Below are 24,766 nucleotides of genomic sequence, written 5' to 3' on the forward strand. Positions count from 1 at the left end.
TTTATTACGAGACCAAAAATACAGAATGGATTCCGCCGGGCAGACAGGTGAACCTTCCCTGAAGAGCCCCAAGCGTACAGGCTCATCGGCGACCAAACGATTCGTCACGGGAAGCTCGGAAATGAGTCCACGGAAGAAGGCCAAGTCCAGGCTGTCCAGGCCTACCAAGGCCCGCTCACCAACAGCCGTACACCGTGAACCGAGTGAGTGTAGCATGCAGCAGATTCGACCGAGTTTCGCAATCCTGCAGGTTTACCATACAGAGGATTAATCTATTTCTTTTTACTTAACTCATGATTTTTGCGACTGGAGTTACTGAGGTGTTGTGCCCAATTTAGGGCTTATTTTGGCTGCTTATTCAAAAAACCGTTGCGATTAGCCGCAGACAAATTTCATAGCCGTCCGAAGGCATTATTGCAAACAGACAGTTCTCAGCCTGAAATGTTAGGCCGTAGGAGTGCCGGGTCTCGCAGTCAGAGGTTTTTATTCAGCCCACTAGCCTCTCGACAGAGAAGAGCTAAAGTCGGCTTACAACCGTCGGTATAGTTGTCTCGGTCTCATTGAATCCTCGTGGTTTATACGGTCCATAAAGGGCACTACAAGCTGCCAGGCATTCCGAAATCTGCGAGGAATTTCGGCATGGATGGCGCCCATAACTGTGTTGCATTTCGCCTTCTCCCTCATGAGGACGACATCTCTGAGGCGCACTATAGACCATGCGGGGCTTTACGAAGGAATGCTACACGAAAGAAATATTGACGAAAGAGATTAACTCAGAGCCCGTTTCAAACTTCACGTAGAATAATTCGCGAGCGCAACGGTTTATCTACGCTGGTGACTTCGCCGTGGAACGTGCAGGGCGCATATACTTTCTAAGCAGTACCATTAGTAATCATACAGCAAGAACTCCTTTTAAGTGACATCCACTGTGTAAGATGGAGTGCCAGACTGCGCAGCGGTTCTTCTAGGTTAGCACGCAGAGAAAAGTATATTCGTGGCGATACACCATGGCAGGCTTAGTAGGCAGCTGCTAGGTACTCCATCAGATAGCCTTGCATGCATTCAACAAAACTGCAATATATTGACAATTTTTTCAGTTTGATCGACGAAATAAATAGAGTGCTGCGTATAAGGCCAATCTTGTTCAGACTTTTTCGTGTGAAACACCGGCAGAGCTCGCTAAATTAAAAAACCTCAGCATTCAATTAAATCTAATTTGACTGCTTTCAAAGTCTATTTGCCCTATAGAATTAAAGAATGCTGTTCCTTTTCGGGAGGAGTTCTTTGTTTACAGGCTTCTTTTCGCAGCCACCGGTGCGTGGAAAGAGGCCTCACCGAGTCCAGTTCTCCCGGACGCGGCAGCGGAGGCTTCGAAGAGTTCGGGGTCAGGGTTGGGGCACGGCTCAACTTCAGGACAGGCGCTTGTCCCAACATCGGCACCTGTGGCTGAACATCCCGCGGCTGAGCAGAGTCCTAGAAAGACTCACGTGAGATCTACCTTCTTTTTTGCTTAAGTTTGTAATCATCTTCTGTCTACACCGAGAGTTGACGAAGAATTTAATTACAACATAAGAGAATAGAACTTAGACAAGTTGAGACAAGAACGCTGACTCCTGACAACTTGTGCCTTGACCTGTCTGTGGGTTGTTTTTATGTTTTTCGTTGCAATATGTTGTCATGGATGACCATGTAGTCCTTACGTTTACCTTTGTTACCGAAAATTGGGCATGGGTGCTTTTATTCTACAGACATCAAATCATTTTTAGGTAACAACGCGGTGGCTGCTCAGTGTGTGTAGAAAACGAATCGAACGTTGCAAAGGAATCCCAGTTAATTGGGGACGCGTTACTGTGACATTTCGCTTGCTGTGCTACTTAAAAAAATTTCATCTCGCGTGCGTAGCGGTATGCTAAAGGCATATTGTAAAGAAAAAGTTTCTTATATTGATCTTTGAAAATGCAGAATAACTACGAGAATCCGAAAGGTGCTCGTTCAGTTCATCATGAGCTATTTCCTGCTCCAAGAAACGAATCCAAAAAGTTTTCTCCATCTCCCATTGAAGGTTTGAGGACCAATTGAAGTTGATCTTGTCAACAGACGACTGCGTTTTAATAACGGAGGATTGTTTCACTTCCGAAGCTTATTTATTTAAGCAACGAAAGAAAAAAAGGATAATACAGGTGCGCCCTATGCTGGCTGTTATCGAAAGTATTGAATGAACTTTATTTCCTCGCCATAGCGAGTAGAGATTGGCACTAAAGGTACCAATGACCTGACGAAAGGACCAAGTCCCCTACAGCAAACAGTTTCGACAGCAGTGATAAAAGAAGGAAATACATATGAAAGGCAAAAGTACAAAATTTACACAAGTACAAACATATTACACTTGTAATACGCACTACACAGCCACAATGCACACATATCACAACTGCACTGTATATATTCATTTTGTGACGGGATATATGTACATACAAACAAGCAGAAATGGAACAGAATGACATTGATCAAGAAAAGGAAACAACATCGGCTAGTAGCAATGCGGTTAACGCTTTTTTGAAAGTACCCAATGGAGCGCTAAAGTCTAACAGTTCCTCAACCTTGTTTATTATTTCAGTTGACTGATATAAAAAAGTTTGCTTCCCATAATTTGTTCTTTTTTTCGGCTTGTGTCGGAAGTTTCGTCGTAGAAGGTGCCGAGATGTATCTGTATTGAATGTTTTAGAGAATAATTTGTTTGTGTACTCTAAGCAGAAGCTTCTTATAATAAATTTTGTCTGCGCGAAGAAGTGAATAACGCTGGAATAATAGAGCGGTTTCAAGATCTGCGTAACGACCATGGTAATTGCTATATATACGAAGAACGCATTTTTGTAAAAGAATTAGCTTGTAGTTCGTTGTTGTTGTTTTTCCCCATACCAAGATCCCATAGCAGAGCTTTGAATAAAAAGGGGCATTGCATAACTGTTGTTTGAGCCAAAGAGGAATTAGGTGGTCTATTCTTTTAATAATACCTTTGGATTTCGAAATATCATTGCATAGCCTGCTTATATGTGAACTCCACGACTAATGTTCATCAAGCCATACACCTAAGAATTTTTGTTGCTTAACGCGTTTAATTTCCGTGTCATTAAAATATAAGTTAGTCACTATGCATGTTTTTGTTACGAGGCCTGAATAAAATGTATGTTGTTTTTGCTGTATTGAGATCGAGGCTGTTTTTGCTCAGCCATTCTGACAGACGATTTAGATAAGTATTTTCGTTGAAAGCAAGTTCGGAAATGTCACTGGATATGAAAAACACATTGCTATCATCGGCATACATTGCCATGTCTGGTGGGTCAGGTATTCGTACAAAGTCATTTACGTATATAAGGAACAATAGTGGGCCCAGTTTTGAGCCCTGAGGTACACCTTTTGTTAAAGACAAAATGTCAGAAGAAATAGAGTTTACCTGCACAAATTGGCTTCGATTCGTTAAATAACTTCTTATTAAATCACCAGCAATGCCACATATCCCGTAGATTTGTAATTTTTGTATTAACACTTTATGATCAATTGAGTCGAAAGCCTTTCTTAAGTCTAAAAAAAGTCCGAGTGTTAACGCGTTGTTTTTCAATGTTTGCAATATTTTATCTTTAATAGTAAGAAGTGCTTGATCGGCCGACTTATGTTTTTGAAAGCCATATTGGCAGTCTTGGATCACATCGTGTTTAACGAAAAATGACCACAGCCTGTCAAATATCACACTTTCAAAAATTTTGAGAATATATTTAGGACAGATATTGGTCGGTGATTTGAGACTAGATCCTTCGCGCCGCCTTTGTGAATTTGTGTCACTCGTGCAGTTTTTAAGGCCTCCGGAAAAATTCCTGAAGATATTGACAAGTTAACAATGTAAGCTAGAACTTCACTTATCTCGTTTGAGACACACTTAATCGGCACCGGCCGAATTCCGTCGGGTCCGGGCGAGGCATTACTTTTCAGTTTGTCTATTAAATTCCGTATCTCTGCGCTATCTGCGGGCTGCATGAAAATAGTGCTAGTCACAGGTGTGATATCGATTGCATGAGCCACACTTTCATTACCTGCTCTTAAAGCACAAGATCCAGCTTGCTGGAAACTTTCGTTCTTGCTTGTTACTTGGCTTTTGTCCAGATACGGTGTTCGTGACCTGATACTTGACTTTCTACTTGTTATTTTATTCACAGCATCCCATATCAGTTTCGGTTCATTGCGTATGTCTGAGAAGAGCTGTTCATAATACTCTTTTTTAGCTTTTTAGCAACAACATTTTTTTAACAGTACATTCCTTTTACTTAAAGGCCGATTTGAAAAAGGGATTTCTGAGGTCTTGTTATTTACCATTTCACTTTGTAGGGACGTGGCGCTTTCTTTTTTCGGATCGTGAGCAGGCAACCGCCACGGAGGAGTAGAGTCCTTGCAAAGTCTGCTTATTTCTTCCAGTTGATTACCACCATATAGAGAAATGTAGATTGTCTCGCAATGGAAAAAAAACAGCGCTGTATGCTCGCAACAAAACTGCTACAAGCGCGGCTTTCTTATTACGAGAGAAGGCTAATACTAGGTGCTCCTTCGCGCAAGAAAACGCCAAGGACATTAGCAGGCCGTTCAGATTATCTATTCCAGGGGTTGTCAGCAGCTACAGCCTTTCGCTACAGCCTTGCGTGACTTGAAACACAAGTTCAGAGTGCCTGCTTGTCGGGAGCAGCAGCGTTATCAATTTTTTAAGCGAATGTTTGACCGACGCTTACTGCTTCAAAGAGATGCAACCGACTACTCTGATGCGAGACAGTGTAGATATGTGGCAGTGTAAGAATGGTATTGTATTTAATATATCCGAGAAAGCTTGAGTATTAAAATGTGAGTAAAGCACTATTAAGCATTGATATCAAGTTAAGTCGATCACTCCTGAAAGTATTTCTTCATGACCCCCTTCCACCTAGTCTGACCTCCACTCCTCTCATTACCGAGAAAAATTGGTTTGGTTTATGGGGGTTTAATGCCCCAAAGCGACTCGGGCTATGTGAGACGCCGTAGCGAAGGTCTCCTGAAATTTCGACCACCTGACGTTCTTTAACGTGCACTGACATCGCACAGCACACGGGGCTCTAGAATTTCGCCTTCATCGAAATTCGACCGCCGCGGCCGGGATCGAACCCGCGTCTTTCGGGCGGGCAGCCGAGCGCCGTAACCACTCAGCCACCGCGGCGGCTCCACGGAGAAAGAAAACAGGCAGCCTCGTCCTCCCATTTTTCACGATTTCGCTGCACCGCGCATCTCAATTTCCTCTTTCGTGCATTCGGTCACTTGTGGTGGCCCGTTCTCCAGAACATCCGTTGTTGGCGTTGGAGTCGTGAGGGAAAAATAGCGAGCATGGCTCTGGGTTGTGGTCCCCAGAGAGTAAACTAGGAGGCAGATGGGCCGCGTAGGTCACGTCATCTTGCGGCGTCAACACAACCTGACCACCGGATACTGAGCAAACTGCACACGATGGCAGGTCTGAGATAAGAGAATGATTGGTCGCTCCCGAAGAGCAACCTGGACTACAAAAGGCCAACCGCTGGGAACAACTGCCATCGTAGAACTGTGGCGCGCCGCTTAACCACTGCACCACTTTGCCAGGAGGGGTATCAGGACTCCCACGGATCTATGAATGTAAAGTAGAAAATGACCTTTTCATACATGGAAATTTACCCATTACGTTATCGCAACATATGACCCCAAGGCGAAGCTTAAGTGTCCCCTCCAATATTTTTGTCTGTGCACTTTTCATCCCACTAAAGCCTGATTCGCCTCTCGCAACCCATATTACGCCAACGGACGCCAAATGCTAGAGACCATTACGAAAGCTTATATCGACACCTCTACACTTCAGCGCGTTGCACGAGCCGGAGTATCGCATCCGCAAATAGCTTTGATGCTCTGTATACGCCAGCTGTACACGTCGACCGAGTAGGGATCAACACTGGATGGACGATTGGGGCTCGAGGTAAGAGGCAAACGATGCAGGTGACTGTACGCGCCAGTTCTCCGGCATCGCACCATAACAGCGCACACGCGAAACAGAGGACATGTCTCCATGCCATCTAGCAGTCTGTGTGTCAAATTCATCTGTCCTCCATACAAGCGATCGTTCTGGTGCAAAAAATCAGTATGTTTCTACAGATGCAAGGAGTTTCGTTGCAACATTTGCCATGTCCACGGCGCTTTTGTGCTTAAGGCCTAAACTACGGAATGGTTATCAAGGAGTGCTTTCGGTCTTGACGTCGCTGGTTCGACTGGAGCCACTGAAAACAAATGTTGCATTTTTATTCTATTTTTTCCAGCGATAACGTGCATGTTTTTGTTAGTTCATAGAATGTGCTGTGGCTGTATTTTTTTGTATTCACGGGGTACTACACAAAATGCTTATTTTGTTAGGCTACAACATATTAAGAGCGAAAAGGAGGAGGCTTTGTTGTTTTTTTTTTTCTCGTCTGCTCCTTCCTTCGTGCGGGATTAATCAGTTGTGGCAATGAGCCATCCAGCCCAGACAAAAATCCAGTTTCTTATGGGTACTGTCTTTTATTTTGGGTGGTTTCGTATCATGCTTTCTAAACTATACGTCAAAAATGCCGATCTAAATTGAGTGCCTTGGCCTAATCAGGCTATAATGAAGGAGTCTTTTTCGTTGCAAAAATGAATTAGTTGAGTTCTATTTAACGCCTATCAATTGCCGCAATGATCCAAGGGCCGACCTTTACTATGAACAAAGCTGTAAGCGTCCTCCGTGTTCCCATAAACGAGCGAATGCAATCGTCATTCATCGTTTCTAGGTGAAGTTAATTAAATGATTTTGCTTTTCAGATTTTTGGTGTCTTCAAGTGCTTATCGGCACTTGAGATGAAAATAATAAACTCAGCCGTTGTGACAATTGCAGTTATGTACAGGTATTTAAATTTTATTGCCCATAAAGATGCATGCAGATAGTGGGAGACAAAGAATCGCAATAATTTCAAACTCATGGGTTTCTTTAATGTGCACTCAGAGGCTTTTTGCATTTCTCTTGCATCAAAATGCAAATGGCACAGCCAAATAACGGAGCCGTCACGGCTACATTTATTGCAACCAGATAAAAACATGCTTGTCTTGCAGGCAGCACTATTCAAGGGCACGACGACACCAGGATCGAACATCCTCAGGACCATCGTGCGGGGTCCGGCGAAATCCGAACACTCGAAAAAGGAACATAAAGGTAAACCTACTCGTATATACACAGACTGGACGGCGACCAGAGATATCATACACGGTTACTTTTCGTGCACCGGTGCGCCTTTTCCGCCACCAATCCGTGCTGCCACCTTTGTTTGATTTACATTTGTCATGTTTCTTTACTATGCCGCTCTACAGTTTGCTTGCGTGATATGCATAGGAAGTTAGAATGCTGAACATAAAAGAACTTATTCAAATACGCTGACTTTGGGCAGGCGCTGTTGATATTATTAAACCGCTTACGTTACCTTGACATAGTTATGAATGATTTTGTTAATATGTTCAGGCAAGAGGTTGACCTTCAAAAAACGTGGTTTGAGACAAGAATGCCAAACATGAAGTGATAAAATATCGCAGAGAGGATGATTCTCAACTCTGCGTTCAGTGAACAAAGAGGAAATAAGAACATCAGCATCATGTTCTCCTTGTGTGCGCCAGCAGGTTTTTGGTCCCATATTCCAGATCCTGAAAGTGTCCACAAAACCATAGGAGTTTTCGAGTGCCCAGCGTAAGCCGGTGCCCGTGCGGTACTAGAGCTGGTGCCCAAAAACATGCCCACGCACACCATGAGTTCTCTTATGTCAGGCACAGTGGCTCCGCCCATCGCCATGCAGGGTACGAAGAGAGTAATCCTAATTATTTAAAACGTTACAATGGCACGGATGAGACTCGTTTAACGTGGTAACCTTTAGTCCCAGGATATCGGGAATGCGTATGAGTGCAGCTTACTTGATGAATTTGAAGGTTGTGCACGTCGGAACATTTGCTATCATAACGAACTAGTACAGTCCGGAAGAAAAGTCTCTGAACCACGTTTTCCTCTAACAAAGCTGATAGCTCTGCTATTAGCCGGCAGTTGGAGACCAGACTTGGGGAGATGAAAGAATAAATTTTGTTCTCTCATCTCTACAAGTCTGGTCTCCAACCTGCTGGCTAATAATAGAGCCATCGGCTTTGTTTCAGGAACACGTGGTCCAGAATATTTTGTCCGGACTGTACATATTAAGATTGATCGCGGTGACACATTCAGAGAAACGCATAGTCTACAGCGTTTTTGCACCATTTCGCATATCCCCATCGATGGGAAATCGAATTCAACAATTGCACGCTAGTGCTAGCGCGGAGCGGAATTGCACGCTAGTGCTAGCGCGGAGCGGAGTGCTTAGGATATTCTCCATTTTGTTTTTTCTGTGCTTCCTTCAGGCTGAATACCTTAGTCTAAACACATACATCATTAAGACCACATATCATAAGCCGGTTGACATTAGTACAGTATACATGAAAAGGGCACCATATGCCCTGCTGAGTGCACGATTTTCGTAGGCTAAATTGAAGCTCGGGTCAAACCTGCTCTAAAAACACGCACACTGTGAGAAGAAGATAAGCACAAAGTAGAGCTTTGTTTGTCTTCTCCTTTCGGTGTTCGTCCTTCTCGAGGTGATCAACCTGAGTATGAGTCCTTACGAACTAGACAAATTCGACGCCCTTACAGCTGAATACAAAAGTGATTCGGCTGAAAGATAGCGATCCCATTTTCCTGCTCATTGAACGCAGCGCCAAGCCCAGCCAAGAACAGTGCACCCAGTTCACCACCCGAGGCACCCTCTGTCCGCCCAGCACCCACCCCGTCGTCGACCCTGAGGGCCTTCGAAGGGGTCGTATCGTTTTTTGCGCTTCGGTCAAAGGTAGGCGTTAACGACAAATAGTTGGCGTAAAACATGCCGTGGTTGTTGGTAATTAGTCTCAAATTTATTTCCAGCCGCTGAAGTAAGGTCGACCAAAGGACAGTTTCTTATTCGTTGCTGTCTTCTATGGAAGGCAGGCCGATCGAGGCTCGTACATATGCTAGAAAATTCGGCCGGAACGGCGGTCTATAATTCGCGGGTTCTCCAGCGACAGCCAGCAAGGCGCCCAGTTAATGCTCTTCACCCCAATGTAGCCACAGTGGCTAAGACGCCATTATCTGCTCTAGCAAGCGATCAGTAGTTTTGTTCATTAGCAGAACGAGCTGCCACGGTGCCGTCTTTGCGGCACTCGTTGTCGAAGCAATCAATGACAGTGAGTAAAGGCAGAAATTACTAATTGCTGACTGCTGACCCGAAAGATGCGGGTTCGATCGCGGCTGCGGCAGTCGAATTTCGATGGAGGCGAAATTCTAGACGCCCGTGCACTGCACGATGTAAATGCACGTTAAAGAACCCCTGCTGGTCTAAATTTCTGGAGCCTTTCACTGCGGCGTCCCTCATAGCCTGCTTCGCTTTCCAATATTAAACCCCCATAGACCAAACCAAACTGAACAAGATTTTTAGATGCATTGTTTTCATTTTGTAGTTTTATAAAGGAGGCATAGGCGTTCAAAGTTGGCGCTTTTGCTCAACTAGCATGTTTCATCACGTCGGGTCGACAATTTAGTTGACCGTGAGGCGTCAGGAATGATAGGCCCTTCCACTTCACCACCTGTCCACCTGTCACCGTGGCCACAACGTTACAGCTGCCCCTGGCAATCCGGCTTGATTACATGTTCAAACTTTGAAGTTGCGTGAAACAAATGTCGTAGGTTTGCGTGTGACGTTTTAGGTTTAAAGGAATTTTTTGTTGGCTGCTTCAACTTTGTTGACGAAATCTCTACTACTCTCATAAGTTTTAAGTTATACCTGCAAGTCTCGCAAAAGTTACGTTGCATATGGTTCCGTGACTGCCGCGTTCGTTCTTTTAACAGAATTACTCTGAGAACGCACTTCCACTATTGAACGCATTTACATGAAATAAAAATGCTTAAGCCCCTTTGTAGCTCTATTTTAACTTGCTTTAAAAACTTTGCTATTCAATATCAACCTTAATACTGTCGCATCAGCGTGTTTCATACAGCCTGCAATATAGCCTTGGCACAAAAACATGCCTTGTTCTGCAATTTTTTTATGAGAAGTCTTTGACACACCCCAAAAAAATTAACGCGGGTAAGACCTCCAAAAAATCTGACCCTTAAATGCTCAACATTTTCTTTCTCGTTGAACAAGCTGCACTATATTAATTATTAGCAGGCACGTTCACGTGTGTAAATTGGCACAATTGTGAAACTTTTACGTTTCTCTGATGTTTGCGCCTTTTCTCTCGCTTGAAAATGCTGGAGTTCCGAGATTTATCGTAGTAAAGCCAAAAGTATTCCCGTCGATTCGCCGTGCGTGTCGTCATTCCTTTTGTTGCAGTGGGTATGCCTTGTAGGGAACGTGCTGAGTAATTCATCTCTGGACAGCAACATATAACCTCCAATTTAAGCAGTTCTTGCGACGGTTGTACGAAAATCAGCTTCAGATGTTGATTGGTCATAAGAAATCATACTCATACCGCAACCGTCCGGTCTGAACAAAGTTGATTTAGTCTTCTAAATGTGGGCACGCCTGAGCAATATAGTTTGTGAGGCCAAAAATGTACAAAATTCTTCTTTAGTGTGATGAAGGTGTGTCATCGAATTCTCACTCTCCTAGAGCTCCCGAGGGTGGCGCAGCGATCAGCTAATTCTCGCTTTACACTTCCATTCGAATTTACACTTCCAGCCGAATTTGAGTTCTGCGTTCTGCCTGCAGCTTTTGTTTTAAAATTCCAAAAAAACAACAAAGAAACTCGGTGCGAACGGTGTCATGTGGCAAGAAGAACGCAAATATCTGAACAAATACGGCAGCTGCGTTGTTCTCTGGTTAACACCGTTCGACTGCCTTCGTTTTTACCTACTATAAAGATCTGCACTCTGCCTGTCCGTAGAGAGTCGCAGTAATCATGAAATGTTCCGCTGAGAAGGCGTAGATTATTATACGGTCGTTGGTGAATTGTACAGCTTCTGCACACGGCTACTGGCATGTTCCTCGAGAGCTGGACGTGCCACTCTGTATTCAGCTAGGCATTTTGTATTCAGCTAGGTAGCGCACACTGACCCCTTGGCTCCTTTCGCGAATCTCAGTCAGAACACATAGCTTGATGAACCGTGGTAATGGCCGAGTGGTCTTACGCGTAGACGCATCGTCTCTGTTCTTTCGTTTCCGACGATAGATGGCGCTGGTGGAAAAGCTTTTGCAAAAATTGTTTTCCGAACGAAATCAGCGCAAAAAAATCAAGCAAAGGCCTCTCCGGAACTCCAGGCGCAAATAAAAAAAAACACTCCACCATATGCGCGAAACTTTCTGAGCCCGCGGCACTTCGAAACGCATGGAAGCTGCAGATTCGATGGGTGCGTTCGCCCTATCGATGGCTACGCAGCATTTCGGTACAGTCCTCCTCCCCCCCTCCCCTGCCCGACATTACGACAGACAAGGGACCGCAGCAAATCTATGAATGCCAAGCCGCGCACTGACCTTCTTTGCAATGCATGTCGCGCGTAATCCATACGCTCCCAATACGCCCCTCAAGAGGAGACCTAATGGTATCTTTGAGCCGGACATGCCTGGAAAATTCTGTAATTACGCTACACGCTTCCAAGTTTATGCGTGGTCTGATACAGAGCTTTTTAAGCGTTTGCAACTACACGACTCACTTTCTAAAAAAAACAATTTTGGTACAACAGGTTTCACAATATGCCCAAAACAGCACTCTTGACAAAGGAAATTTCTGTAGTTGTAATAACCAAAATAGAAAATACGAAACATATGTGTATACAATATAACAAGAAGCATGCTTATTAAATTGGCCAACACTTTAGGCAAATGTCTTAAAAATGAAACCTGGCGCAAACAAACTTCTTACCTTTTTATGATATTGGCGAGAAAACTTGGAAGCAACCTCACGTGCCATTGCTGGCATTCAGGCCACACTTGTACTCACGAGGAAGTGGGCGCGGATAAGAGCTAAGGAGGAGGATACCACCTTTCGTGCAACGTTGTCCAACGCGTTTTTCTCGCAGGGAACTTCTCATGTTCCTACGCCGCAAGCGGAGCCTGCCGCCAAGGATGAAGATCTCTCAGTCTGCCTCCTTCCCGACGAAGAAGTGAAAGAAGCCCAGGCCTTGTGGCAGACCACCTGCAAGCTTCGAGAAATGGTAACGAATATCTTCTAAAGCTTGGATTCAGCGGTGTCGTTCCAGCCCAGCTGGGGTTCAGTGCTGTCGCTTCCGTCCAGCTGGGGTTCAGTGGTGTCGTTCCAGTCTAGCTGGAATTCAGTGGTGTCGTTTCCGTCTATCTGCGATTAAGTGGTGCCGTTCCAGTGTAACTGGGATTTGTTGGTATCATTTCTAGTCCTCCCTCGGTCATATGTGAGTGGTCCTACTAGCCAATCGAGCTGTCAGTCAGCTCATTTCAGCACATTAGTCGAAAGAACTCTGGAGCAATGCCTCATTGTAATCACGTAAAGCTTCTCACATGAATTTGTCTCTAAATAAATTACAAGGCAAAGAGAAACGAAGGCCATATACCAAATTGTGTACTTCCCCCTACCTCCACAATAAATATGTAAAGGCAGGCCCTCAAATCATCCCGTTCTCCCGAAGGAGCAGCAAGCCGCAGTGGCCCCATTTCGATTGAGGCAAAATGCCATACCGTCTGTGTGCTGTGGCATCGTCTGGGCACGTTAACACAATTGTTTAAAATAATTTATAGCTCTTTTTTATGGGGACACCGCATAGCTCATGTAGCCACTGTATTACAAAAGGCTCATCACTACACATCGCGGTTAAACAGCGCTATGAAGACAACAAATCGAACAAATTTTCCTTGAACGAATAAGAATGCAAAGAAGAGAGGTAGTCTTTAAACGAAGAGAATTCTCTCCTGTCAGTTCTGTGTTGTTGTAGATTAGCGCTAAGTTTACAGATGAGTAAACTGGTGGTCAGCTCCCCTATGTAAATGCGACTTCATTGGGTATTTTTTTATTTTGCATTCAAAGTTAATCAAAGAAGACTGGCACAAAAAATCTCCTTTTGGTTGACCACTTCAATGATTTTAATCGAAAATCATCGTTCAAAAACCTATCAGACGACCAGAGAGCGTAACGTAAAGGCTTGGCTCAGTGATCTTGAGGGAGATGAATTCTGCCATGCCGTCTAATTGGCTCGCTAATAGGCTCACAAAAGCCACACACACATAAAAATTTTTTGCGAGCGCACCACTTGTAGAGGCGCCTACAAGAGTTTTTAAGGTACGAAGAAAGCAATAATGTTCAAGTTCCTCTTGCCCAGACTGGTCGGTTTTGATTGATTTGTGCATTGCATAGGTAGGGCACGAAAGAGCATTACATGTTGTTCGTTTAGTTGCAGCACGTTGAGGCAAAAAAAAGCTTTTCCGAAGCATTTCTGATTAGGAATCTTATGTGGGCGCAACTGCGCTTGAGATCTCGACCTCTGTATTATGAGGCGTTCTCCAGACAGCCCTAAAAGCCCACAAAAAATTGCCACAGTCTTTACAGTCTTCCAAGACTGTAAAAACAGCAATAGCGTCACATTGCCCGGAGTTTTCTCTCAAGAAATCGTGCCCGCATCAGTTCCAAGATAGCTTTCACAATTAGATGAGCCGACTTTCGGTGGCTGGGTTCCCCTGCTCTGTGTTGGTTGCTGTTTGTGAGACCCTCCTTCAAAAACTTAAGCACGGAACCCGAAGAAATACCGGGGAAGGTCGTTTCAGGACACAGAAACCGCTAGTGTTGCCTTATGTACACAAGACCTCGCACAACTTGAGGAATGCGGCCAACAGGTATGGCGTGAGAGTCGTTTTTTCGGCTCCTAACAAGCCGGAAAAGTTGTGCCCCCGAATTCGAAGCTCTAGGAAGCGGGGTTGCCAGATAAAGCACGACACTCCGTTTATCGAGTGTTCGGTAAGAGTGGTCTACGCTGTCTCCTTGATTTGTGGGAAGTTTTATGTCGGTCAGACTGGCCACTGCATCAACTATCGTTTGGAGGACCATCCCCGACATTTGTCAGAATTAAAAGATAAAAACGCATATTTTGTGGCGCACGTAATGAGCTACGACTGGTGTGAGGCGCTTTTTAATGAGACGAAGATTCTCGGCAAGAGCTTAGATAAGACGGCGCGTGTCAGCCTGGAGGCTTTCTACATAAAGAAATTTGGCTGTAGGTGCATCTGTACTCCTTTCTCTTTTTTTGCCACCACTGAAATGCGACCACCGCGGCTGGGTTAGAACACGCGTATTTCGGATTAGCAGCCGAGCACCATAACTACTGAGCCACCATGGCGTCTAGTCGGCACATTGTATACCTGCAACTTGTGGATGCTGATGTTTACCCTCCAAACGCCTAAAAGTGATTCCATAGTACTACCTTCTGTAACCGAGGAAGGTGCAGTATTTGTCAAGACTGAAGATAACAGGGGCTTTTCCTCTAATCCATGTATTGGTTTTAATCTAGCACCCATGATGTGTGAATTTCTTACTTTCAAGATTCAAGTGTCTTAGACAGGTGGCGGTGAGTTCCGGATCACACAGCACGCCACACACAAGTAATTTCATTAGGCTTTGCTTATTACGAAAGTTGTATTTGTGCGAGGTATCAAGTTGATGCCACATGTGTTGTCTATCCTCTCCGCAGATGGGACCCACGGCCCAGACGTCCCCTCACGGCTGGCAGTTTTACCTGAAGGCGCACGGCGCCTGGTTGGCGTTCATAGTCGGCGCAGGTCTATTTGTGGCGTTTATGTTGGCGCTGTCCATGTTCGCGCGTTACCGCAATGCCATTGTGACAGCGCAGAAGATCTGCCGAACCGAGGACTGCGTGATCCACGAACGACTCCTGCGCCAAAACATTAACGGCAGCGTGGACCCGTGCCAGGACTTCAGTGCTTACGCATGCTCGGCATGGAGCCCGTCCAAACAGTTTGTGAGCTACGCCGCGGCCACCACAAGTTACGCCATTGAAACGTGGTTCAAGGCACGTGCATGAACGCGGTCTCTTATCTCTTTAAAACGCATATTCTTGCAAGTTGTAACGTTTTTGAGCGTCTCATAGGCTTTTTTATCACTTAGAGCGTGACCATTGGAAAGCTATTGTCGGCTTGATAGTCGACAGATTTCAATGAACGTTTCTGACAGCGAATAAAATGAACTGCTTTTAACTTCCGCATATTGAGACTCAAAAATTTTTCAGCAATGCCGCGGGCAAATCTTAAGCACCCTACTACACGAATCATCCCTCGCGCAATTCCATATCATGACCACTCCTGGAAGATTCTCACGGCTAAGGCTGTAAAGCCGGATCGCAGAGACTGTTCAATATATGTTTTTAAACAGCAGGTTATTCTCTCCACTTTTCAGTTGCTCTTTACTCCTTCTGACGAGCCTGACTACTGAAAAATAACTGGTTACCAATATGGAAATGAAGTGATTTACATGTATGTATCATTGCAAAAAAAAAAAAAAATCTCGGTCAGTGCTCGGGTTGTCCGCTCGATCCCCGTTTACGTTCTCTTTTATTTCCTTCTGGCGACTGTTTCTGGTCTAAGACTTCCCGTTCCTCGAGCCCCCCCCCCGTGTTTTGCCCCTCGTCGCCACTCCTGGAAACGGCACCGGGTGCCTGTCAAGTTCTTGGAAGGCCCAGCTGCAACGTCAACTATCTTCACTTGCAAACAGGCGGGCCTCGCTGGCAATGGCTGCGAGAGGATTCAGTGTCTCTTTCAAGGTCGTCGCGCTCTCCTACATCTGTTCCCACTTCCGCTATCCTTCTGTCCGGCTTCAGCTTTCCGACCCCCTTCCACTTAGAGCTGTTCTGTGACAAGTTGCGACCGCGAGACATGGTCCCTACAATCCAAACACACACAAGCACACACATTCGCGGTGCGCTTTCCGTTCGCTCTCTGACGCGGTTGAGATCTACGCACAGTATGTTCTATTGGTCGTTGTTTTACAAGTGAACTTTGGCTTAGCTGAGTACGGAGAGCGAAAAAATTCCAGTGTCGTGTATTTTGCGGAGCCTGAAAACGCACAAAGCGATGTAATCGGGGTTCAGTCTCTCTCAAATGCTCAAATAACCTCCAGGACGAGCGGTGCTAATTCTGGTAGACTGATATCTGGTGCGTATGAATGTAACATGGCAGTATCGAAGGAAATGGCAATAAAATTTCTTAATGCGACATCAAACATGCACCGTAGTCAGTCCTTAACCTATAATGTTGGGGCATGCCCTTTGAAGGACAACATGTACTAGTAAAGTGAGCTAGCACCATGAAACAGATTGTCGCCATTTTCAGGGCTATGTCCAGTTAGCATCCGTTAAGAATATTTCATGCAAGCTGCAGGGTATCCACGCGGAACCCTAACCCTTTCGCCATTCGGTTTGTAACCGCTTCAGGGCTTCGAAACGCTCCTAAGCAAGGGATCCCAACTGAGAGTCACAGGCAGGAAGGCGCTGGCCATGTACAGAGCCTGCATGGACACAGAGCGCATGGGTTCCACTGATGACACCGGCATGGCGGACCTCAAGGCGTTCATGCGGGAGCGCCGCATCCCGTGGCCCGGAGAGCCCGATGCCAGTGCGAGTCCATTGGGCATCCTCCTGGACTTGGCCTTCAACTGGCAGACGCATTTCTGGTTCCACGTACAGGTGCTGTTTTCACAAATTGTGGCCTTGACAGCACGTGGCATTTGGAGTGGTGCGTGGCATATCAGGTCTAATGTCGCCAAGGTCCACGTGGCAACGAGAGATGATGCAGGGGGGAAACGGGTAAATGTCGACCGCTGAGCGTTCTTTAAAGTGGGTTGCAAATAACACGAACGTTTATTGCGTAGAGTACTTTGATATGGGGCCGCCGCGTCCGGGATATCATACAGTGACCTGGGATCCAGCAGCTCAATGTCAAGTCTGCTAATCTGCCGCAGCTTATGTGGCATTTAACTTGATGAATTGGTAACAATAAATCTTACAGCAGACACCATGAATCGCAAGAGGAGCCTTTTGTCATGTAAGATTTTCACCAGAGAACGGAAGAATTGTGGAAAAAAAATAATTAACCACGAATCTGTGCCATTTCAGTCGCACGATTAGCTATGACAAGCATCGAATGACTCATTTGCAACTTTTGGGGGTGGCGGGTTCGGCAAATGAAAATGCCTATGCAGAGAAATATCAATTTTCAAAATTTGTTTCGTAATCCACGAGTTTTATCCCCTTCCGTGATTGAAAATTATAGAGAAATATGCCGTAAAAATTCAGGAAGGGACATTTTTTTAGTGCGCCGTGAGTGAAATTTTTAAGCGAACCATGCTACTGAAGGTCCCGGCGCTGCCGCATTCGTATGTTACCGACGACGAAGAACCACCGTTTTAATAAAATGGTAGTTAGGGCTTGTTGGTTCCGGATATGAAAAGAAATAGCTCACCACAACTGTGCTGTCCTTTTCTTTGTTTTGTTGTGCTTCGCTGTGCATTCAAAAATTGTATCTTTGGCTGGATCCCAGGCCATATTTCTCTAACCAAAAGCAAATTCAAATGATGCGATAAGTGACGCAAACCACGAAATAAAATTCAAGGGTCCTTTCCTTAGCCTTCTCATTTTGTGCAATTGATAGCAGTCATTAATTTGACTTTTCTTATGACGGAATTCACTGAATCCACAGACTTTCAGGAGTGCAAGAGAGCTCTCCATTTTTGTTTGCACAGTTGCCTTAAGTTCTAAAAGTTATTTTTCAATGAAACGTTGTCATTAAATTGTGCATGCTGTGGTTTAACTTAACATATCTTTGAGTATGGTGTGAAAAAAAACTAATAGCTTTATTGCATACAACTCTGCTTTATGAAGCTGTCAAACTCTTTCTCGCTGACGACTTTAGCCATTGGGAGGCCTTTACGACGGTGTGAGCTGTGACTACTGTTTAACTAGTACTGCTAACCGAAACGTTTATACACTTCAGAAATCAACCTACCAACTTACATGTCTGCGCCATTTTGGTTTCAATTGCCGCGGCCTAAACTTAAAATCGCTCATATGCTGCAGGTGTGGCCGGATCATAGCGGAAACCGGAACGCGCTCATGCTTCGCTCGGGGAACTTCATGATGTTCTGGTCCAAGTTCCAAGAGAGCCTGATAGCTGAGCGCGTCTACTACAAGTACTACATGAGCTACTTCGAGGCCTTTGCTGGCGTTAACGAGTCGAAGCCTACTGAAGAAGAAGTCGCGAAGACGGCGGCAATAGAATCGGATATCCTCGGGCGCTTCATGGAGGTGCTGATTCGGAAGAACAAGGCAGGTGATTTAGAAAGAATTGTGAACGCACGAAAAGCAAAGCTAGCGGCCAAGAAAAAATACCATGAACTCTTAATAATCATATAGGCGGCTAGGTCTCGTATCTTCTTGGTTTTGAGCCGAAAGAATATTTAAACACATATGCTGCGAAAACTATCGTGACATGAAAAAAACAGAGAGCTATCTAGGCTAATTGCCTAATGTCTTAAGCCCATAAAACTACGCATGCATGTAGTTAAATATCATGTAGTTGTATCTATGAAAAGTTTTTTCTGTAGCTGCTTGCTCAGGCCATCCAGTGCTGACACTTACCTAATGGTCCCCTTCTATTGTTTTCCATGCAGGGTATGTGTACAAAGTAGTCATTAATTATGTCGTGCAAAGGGCTATTTCTTATTATTTCTAATTTTGGTTTCGTACCCTTATTTCAATTCCCGCAACATCATACCACCATTACAAAATGGAGAAATGTCACGCGACAGCAGTGCATCCTGACGCAAACTCACAGCTGCAGACTCGAAACCCCTAAGAACGATTCTTTCTTTGCCCCGACGGGCCTCTGCGCAGACTCCGGCTGAATTCCCTCTGTCGGAGATCGAACGCCTGACGCCGAGTATCAACTCCTCTGAGTGGTTGTCCGAGATCAGCTTGCACTTGGCGTTGTGGCCCGATTTCGGTGCTGGTGACCACGTCCTGGTCGAGGACACAGCGCTTCTCACGACGGTCGACCAGCTCTTCGCCAAGTACAGCCGGCGCGAGATGGCGCGGCACATCGCGTGGTTCTTCGTGCAGGTATTCAGTAACTTGAAATGAGGCAACAGTGCTGCAGTTTTCGGGTCCTCAGGCTTACGGGGAGTCAAAAGAGCTGATAGGAGGGCACAGTCAAACCTGACGTCCACCTGGCGACATATCTGTTTTTACATAGTTTTACAAGAGGTCTACACATCGTTTTGCCTGAGAGATGGGGTATTTTTGTAAGTGAAAATGTAAAATAGTCACAACGACATGTATATCTCTAACACTTCCTCTGCAAGCAGAAAGGCGAAATATTCTCTTCGCAAGCTGCAAAGCCTTTTTGGTAACATAGCCATTAGACGCACGTACTCTTCTACCACCACCGCACTCGTGTTCACAAACCCTTCTAGAAAATTATGGTGGCCATTTTGCATTATTAGGGAATATGCCAAGGGCACACTAGTCGCATGGTGCGAAAAATGCGCAGCTGATGGGCACATCATCGTATGAGATGCAAAATATCGCATGGTATGATTTCCTTACTGGTGTCCCTTTGTCGCCGGTGTATGTCCGGTGACATTGTGACTTTTCTATGTGATGTCGTAAATTAATTCTTGACGGGGACAACTAGATATCGGGTAAACTGCAGGTTTCAACAGCTAGTGTTGTAAAGAGATTGGGACACAGAAGAGTGCAGCCGCAGAACAGGTTTTGTGCCGCAGGTGTTCGCCCCACTTGGTAACATCGAATTGCTAAAGAACAAGTTCGGCGAATTCAATCGCGGCATCAGCAATCGGCCGGTCTTCTGTGCCACCGAGGTTGAAGCATCCTACGGCGTGCTGATCAGGTTGCTGTTCCTGGAAGAACTCATCACGACAAAGGTTAGCGTCATGATATTGTATCTTAAGGCACAGATGCTTAAAACAAGCAACCGCAATCACATTTGGATTGTGTAATAACCTGAGAGTATTTTTGCTGACCGATTCTCACTTATATAGGGTGGTAGGCTGGAGTTTAGCGTTAAGAGAAATAACCGGAAACGATTCGTAATCTCACTGGCTATAAGAATCAGATATGCAAATGACTCTGGGAGCGGTGAGGGCTAATTTAGGCGACAACAAAACTGTCACCTGCCAAGCTGCAATGTGCTTTACACAATAAAGAACTTGCAAAAAGGAGTGTGTTATAAATTCCACGCTTCCTTTAAGGGGAGACGCGGGTATTAAAATTGACATTTTTATTAATAATGATTTCGTAATGAAATCAGATGTGCATAAGTGTGTTTTCTTCTTGTTCTTAAAACATAATTAGTTTTAGTATATTTCAAACACTTTGTAAACCTTCTAAAGCCATCTAAGCATGATTGCTTAAAACTCTGCGCTGACGAACATTCATAGCGCGCATTACTGTACAAATTTTGGCAGATGTTACCTGATATGCCCTGTATTAAAATGGCAGCGCAGTATATCATCACATATGATTTTCGATTCAAGCATGTTGAACACAAAATCTGTTTGCCATGCAAGCATCGATACTTCAAGCATGAGTAAAAACCATTATGGGCTTTGTTTTCTTTTTCTGAAAACTTACCTTGACACTTATAGTATTTTCCATCATTCATCCTGGATGTTAACATAAATAGATTTTCTTTGGCAGGAACTAAAGACTTGGTTGCGTCTATCGGTCATTTTCCTAAATAAAAGTTGTCACACAAAGACACTGTCAGCCGTGGAAGAGCGCAGCTCTTGCACCTCTTAAAATGACAGGAAACCAGATTTTGTTCTTGCATATGAAACGTTTGTTACAACCTGTTATGCCAATGAATTGTCAAAATACCACCGATCATTTACTGTCTTCTTATGTACTGCGCATCGTTTTACATTTGTCACATACATTAGCTGCGCACTAAGTGGTTCCGGAGACATTATTGAATGTGTCTGCGAAGTAGATTTATAGAAGGGAGAAGGATTCCAATGCTATATTCTGTCATTTTTTGTAACGCTCATCAGTTTACGGGAGGAAAAATGAATGTAGCATACTTACTGTGCGTTTACTGGATTTTGGGTTGGTTCAGGAGCAATAGTTTTGAATATTTTTATAAATTCATAAATTTTCAAAGGCCCGCTCCATTGTGGACCGCACTCTGGAGGACATCACAGAGTCGGCCAGGGAAAGGTTCGCCACAGTAGCCTCGGGTAGCAATTCGTCGGGTTCCAACGCTTCTGCCGCCGCCAAGAGCAAGCTGGACAAGCTTCGCGTCTCTCTGTGGCCTCCCGACTCGCTGCTGAAGTGGCGTGCCCTCAGCGAGATGTACAGCAGCTTCGCTCCCGCACAGGAGTCGATTGCCCGCTACTGGGTGCACGGCCACGAGCGCCTGAGGCAGCTCTCAGAGCAACCGCAATACGCTCAAGCGCTGGCGCAGCGAGCGAACTTCCTCGTGCCATTGATCCGCTACGACTACCTCCGCAACGTTGTGTCCGTGTCCATGGCGACGCTGCAAAGGCCACTGTTCTACCTCTACGGAACGCCCGCCATGACACATGGTGGCCTGGGATTCACATTCGCCAAGGAGCTGGTCAAGTCTTTGGACAGCACGGGGCTCATGGTGAGCGGTGCAGTGCACAGGCTTTGCAGATCGGCGAATATATATGTCCAAAACGTTTGCATAATGAGCTTATATTAAATGTATCCCAGGATATGTGAATATTACTGTCATAAAATAGGTGGCGTTCTGGGTTGAAACGCTTGTAAGTGGAGAGGCGCACCAGAAGATTGGATGCTAGAGTGAACACTTTGTACAATATAAAATTCGAAAATAGTGTCGACGCATAGTTAAGCGCAAAGAATAATGTATCGTTTATAATGTAGTTACGACCCAATGAAAGTAAAACAATCTAGTCCACGCATTGCCTTCCTCTCATGAACAACATCGGTCGGTTCCTGTCTTTCATGCCAAACAGTCTTTCAGTACCGTCAATGCAGGCCTGGCCGATATGTCACTCTCCATACCAATGTTGTGGAATATAGCTCTGTCACTATTTTTACAAAAAACACTCATATGCGAACATATCGGACTGGAGGCTTTTTCACGGATCCAGAGTAATTTCTGGAAGGCATTAAATAAGCTCCTCTGCTAGTTCGTTATGTCTGGACCATTAAAATCCGCTCGAAAGCAGAAAAAGTTCCATCGCCAGAAAGGTCTTATTACCTTTTTTGGAAAGGCTTATTTTTGGAGTTTCGAGGCAACATTGAAGAAACCGAACTCATCCAGGGCACGTCTGGAATCATCTTGCAGGGGCGTTCTTTATCCGCATTATCGAATGAAACTTTCCGTTGTCGGGAACGAAGCACGCACATGCTTCTCAGAGGCATGGCTGCTGTAGCCGCTTTGTCAAGGTGAATGTTGATGAAGAGACATCAAGGCGGCACAGGGCTTCCGACTTGCGCTCCTAGACCTCTATTATTGCAGGTGGATCCGTCCGGCCGCATCGATGATTCGTGGGTGCCGGCCGAGTGGCGCGAGCACACAGCGCAGAGGGCTCGCTGCCTTCCCTCCGGCGACGACATCTTCCCGGAGGTGCCCGCACTGCGCATCGCCCACGATGCGTTCCTGCGGCGCCGCCGTCGAGAGGCGGGTGGCACGCGCCTCTCCCCGCTCTGGTCCGACCAACAGGCACGCCCTACATTTGCCGCTTTCAATGTGACAACCGCCAATTCAGGACTTTCTCGAGAGTTTGAAGTACCACCATCGGTTTATTCCGCCGTTAGTTAAACCTCTCGACCTTACTAATGGTGATCTGGAAATGAAATTTAAGGCCTTTGTAATCAGGGATTCTTATCGACATGTGTCAGAAACTGGGCGCTTTGAAAACTATGCCCTTTGTAATCATATCAGGGTGGGCCCGGTCCCTGTAGCACCTGATACGCTAATGGGGAAGCTGGAAAGTGAGGAAGTGCATAATGACTTTGTGGGGCATGACATACTCATAGTGTGCAGTTCATTTGTTTGGAAAGCAAGCAGAAACTCATCTGGGGATGAAAGAGAGGCCCCGGAATATGTCTGTAGCATGATAAGACGCGAAGCTTAAAATATGCAAAAAATTGCTGTCCTTAGAACACGTAAGCGGGCAGAACGGCATGTGCGATGTTTAGCCTGTCTCCTCGGTGCCATCCACGTAGCAAGGTGTGCATACGGAGTCGGGACAAAAGTAGTTCGCAGTCACGAGCCAGCAGCCCTCTGCACGGACGGATGCACGAATGTGGTAGAGATCATTTTCTCGACTTGCTTTCACGCCTTCCCATCTCCGTTAAAGTGTCGACTAGAGTGAGACACATTCGGCTCCTTCTCGCCACTCATAACCTAAAGCAACGAAGTTTGATCTGTCCGCATATAGTTACACATTTTCGGCGCCTTTGCTTTCTTGCGATGGCAGACGATAGAATGCATCTTGCATGAGTTCTGCCAATCGACTCGCCGCCATGGCTATTAACGGCATTTCGTTAATGACCACGTAGAGCGAGGAAAATATCCCGGCCACGTCAACCGCACTTCGATGGAAGCAAAATCCTAACGTCTGCCACGCTCTGTGCAGTGCAAGTTCGCTTTATCATTCCCGCGTGACAGAAATTAATCCGGAGGCCCCCGCTCCAGCCTCTAGTTCTCCTTTATTGCTTTCCTCATGACATATGGTTAAGGTGCGTTGAGTTTAAGTGTATAATTTTAAAAACTGCAAGTTTGGGCTTTAATATACAACAATATTTATCGCTTTGATTATTCATCTATATAAAGACTTGGTGGAACCAAGTGTAGATGTCACTTAGACGAATGATGTCTCATATGCAAGAGCATTATTGCCAGAAACAATCCAAGCTGCCGGCAAACAGCAGACCGCCTATTATCAGAGCACCATTGTCCTTAATTGAAGGCGGTTAGCCTGTCATATTTGCCAATCAGATTACATCGTATTGAATTAGGCAGAAGTGTTATAGAGGTATTTATATTTTTTTTAAAGCCCACTGTGTTAAAAACGCCTTAACTGTCTTTTGCAAGACGGCGGAATTTTCAGGTCAAACTTTCTTACTGTATGGGTATCTGCCAGAACCCAGTAAGAATCGCTCGGATAATACAATCGGCATAATGAGAACCACTCATGCGAAAAGCGTGTTGCTTTCTCGTCTGTGTCACTGAAAGCACCGTTAAAACCCTGGGCATCTTTAAAGGCCCGCTTTGAGGTTTTTTTGATAAGAAAGAGCTTTTAGTGATCAGGCACAAATTGAAGCTCATCATGAAGAAAGTAAAGACTTAGTAGCTGGCTTACTTTCAGTGTGCAACCTAAATATAATCTAACCTACTATAATATAAAGGGCACTGACATTTGAAAGCACGTTTAGATTTTTGCATTTAGGCTTCTTCGACAGGCAGCTTCCGCTGTAGATATTCGATCCTCAGGAATATATTACTAGTTTTTTTTTATGAGGAATCTAAAGCTCTCTATGGCTATTTCATTTTCGGTGAACACTTTAGCCACACTGTCAGCGAATGGGTAGTAGAAGATGTGAAAGAGCGAAGAGAGAGAAAGAGGCGCCACAGTA

General features: G+C 45.1%; 2 protein-coding genes across 2 annotated transcripts; both read left to right on the top strand.

Moving 5' to 3' along the window:
- The first annotated feature begins 25 nt into the window (after nucleotides 1-25).
- On the top strand, nucleotides 26-15,145 carry LOC144108480 (uncharacterized). Its single transcript, XM_077641702.1, has 6 exons — nucleotides 26-203; nucleotides 1,309-1,487; nucleotides 7,156-7,255; nucleotides 8,827-8,957; nucleotides 12,164-12,298; nucleotides 14,795-15,145. The coding sequence occupies exons 1-6, from the start codon at nucleotides 26-28 to the stop codon at nucleotides 15,143-15,145; spliced, it is 1,074 nt and encodes a 357-aa protein (XP_077497828.1).
- Nucleotides 15,146-16,553: 1,408 nt separating this feature from the next.
- Nucleotides 16,554-22,994, top strand: LOC144106554 (endothelin-converting enzyme 2-like). The gene is made up of 5 exons (XM_077639400.1): nucleotides 16,554-16,801; nucleotides 19,007-19,231; nucleotides 19,897-20,055; nucleotides 21,294-21,779; nucleotides 22,644-22,994. Exons 1-5 carry the CDS (start codon nucleotides 16,613-16,615, stop codon nucleotides 22,944-22,946), a joined length of 1,362 nt encoding a protein of 453 aa, XP_077495526.1. The 5' UTR covers nucleotides 16,554-16,612; the 3' UTR covers nucleotides 22,947-22,994.
- The last annotated feature ends 1,772 nt before the right edge of the window (nucleotides 22,995-24,766 follow it).

The sequence above is a fragment of the Amblyomma americanum genome, chromosome 10 (assembly GCF_052857255.1).
Source record: "Amblyomma americanum isolate KBUSLIRL-KWMA chromosome 10, ASM5285725v1, whole genome shotgun sequence".
Lineage (NCBI taxonomy): Eukaryota > Metazoa > Arthropoda > Arachnida > Ixodida > Ixodidae > Amblyomma > Amblyomma americanum.